The sequence below is a fragment of the Echinops telfairi genome, unplaced genomic scaffold, assembly GCF_000313985.2.
Source record: "Echinops telfairi isolate 266 unplaced genomic scaffold, ASM31398v2 ScPeMD7_8;HRSCAF=38, whole genome shotgun sequence".
In the NCBI taxonomy this organism is placed as follows: Eukaryota; Metazoa; Chordata; class Mammalia; order Afrosoricida; family Tenrecidae; genus Echinops; species Echinops telfairi.
The window spans coordinates 268055-270012 of record NW_022103905.1 but is presented as its reverse complement, the minus strand read 5'-3'; the positions used below and the strand labels follow the sequence as shown (position 1 = coordinate 270012).

Here is a 1958-nt window from a genome sequence, read left to right as displayed (position 1 = left end):
ATGTTGAAAGCAACATATTCCTCAATTGGGTGTACTGCTCTGGCCTAATTATCAAAGGGTTTGGCAAGCTATTCAGTTTGAATGGGGTCCAACACAAGAGAAGGCTCTGAAACAGGTCCAGGCTGCTGTGCTATTTTCTTGAGCTCAATCTCTGTGTAGATGAGGCGGTTTCAAGATAGTCATGGAAAATGGAATATACAGATCATGGAATCCCCCCTGCCCCACGAACGTTTGGAGGCCTTTTTGGATACACATGGAAGCATCTCCAGTTTTGCTTCTCTAAGAGAACCCAGCCTCAGTCAGTGAGATGCACCTGTTTCTACCAGTTAAGCTAAATTATGGTTCAGTGTGACCCTGACTTCAGGGGGAAAGTCTGGTTTAAGGTTTAAAGTTTCCCCCAGGGCATTAGAGGATACACATTTTGGACATTGAAGAATGATTATAAACAGAACCCGAGGGGGGTTGAGCTTTGTTTTTACCAAGGAGTTAGGGCACATTCTCTTTAAGCTACCAGACTTAGCATCTGTGGAATCACAAAACAGGTTGGCATGGGAAGCAGGGTACATTATGGCCTCACTGTCACCCCTGCGTCCAGCCAGACATTTCATTCCTTGGACTAGAATAGAGACGAGCCAAGCGGCTGGTGTCCCTGTCTCACGTGAGTGTCCTTTGGGAACTCTGGATAACGCCAGTGTTTCTCCCACAACCCTCCCCTTGTCCGACCCAGGCCATCTTGCTGGTACATATTGAGTTTCACACTTTAAAAATAGCCGCGAGCAGTGTGGACCTGTCTCTGAGGCTGGCTCCTGGCCCTGAAAGGCAGGCCCCCCCCTCCCCCCCAAGCAACCAAGAGCCACTCCAGTGAACGGCATCCCAGCTCCCTGTCTCACTGTTCGCACGGCACATGACTGTCCCTGCAACGTAGTCCCCATTGTCTGAAATTTTCACAGAGATGTGAGACTCCTTCTTTAGCTAAGCCCTGACTGGCTTAACCTCCTTAATAATTCAGAGGGCTTATTATCTCCAGGAGGAACCTGGTGGTATCGCTTTCTTGCAAAACGCCCTTGAAACTTCCTGAGAATGCCTGTGTGCTTCACTGCTGGCGACCAGCCCCAGCTCCTCACATCCTGCCGAGCAACAGAGGAGAAGACATGGCAGAAATGCGTCTCCAAGCCCTCAAAGACCGTTCTGGCTTGGGGAATGATGTGTTTGGTCCACAGAGCCCACAAGGGGCTGAAGATTGCAGATCAGAGAGGGATGTTAGTGCATGTGAAGACACACAGCACCTGGAAACAGCTGATCTCTCATCCCTGCTTCCTACGGCCCCCTGGGACGCTCAGGTATGGCTGTATTCCTGAGGAGAAGGTGCCTGGTTTCCTCCCCAACTCGGGGTAAGATCACCTGCTTAGCTGCAGAGTGACGAGGTTGTGCTTTAGTTCATTCCTTTCTCCTACCTCCATCCCTGTCTGTCTTTATCTCTCCCTGCACTCCAGAAGGAAGGCACTCTGGCGGTGTGTGTTGGTCTGCTAACCACATTGTCAGCAGTTCAAACCCACTGGCAGTTCTGTGGGCGAAAGAGGAGGCTTTCTGTTCCCTTAAACATTTCCACCTTCAAAAAATCCAAAGGGACGCTTTAACTTTGTCCCCTATAGGGTTTGTTGGAACTCTGGCTGCAGAGTGGGTTATGCCGTCTGCTAATCCCAAGCTCAACAGTTCAAAACCATAGGCCGTTTTGAGGGAGAAAGATGAGGCTTTCTACTTTCATAAAGATTTATAGTCTGGGAAACCCACGGGGGAAGTTATTCTCTGTCCTGTAGGGTTAGTACGAGCCAGAATCAACTCGATGACGATCAGTTTGGTTTTGTGGTGTGTGTGTGTGTGTGTGTGTGTGTGTGTGTGTGTGTGTGTGTGTGAGAGACAGAGAGACAGAGAGAGACAGAGAGAGAGAGAGAGAGAGC

General features: G+C 49.6%; 1 protein-coding gene across 2 annotated transcripts in view; it reads left to right on the top strand.

The window, feature by feature from the left end:
- Positions 1–982: 982 nt before the first annotated feature.
- Positions 983–1958, top strand: part of PLA2G4E (phospholipase A2 group IVE) — an 83110-nt gene continuing 82134 nt past the window's right edge. For both annotated transcript variants that reach the window (XM_045286542.1, XM_045286543.1), the window contains exon 1: positions 983–1340. In XM_045286542.1, coding sequence (XP_045142477.1) covers positions 1152–1340 — 189 coding nt within the window. In that variant the 5' untranslated portion in view covers positions 983–1151. The remainder of the gene's footprint in view (positions 1341–1958) is intronic.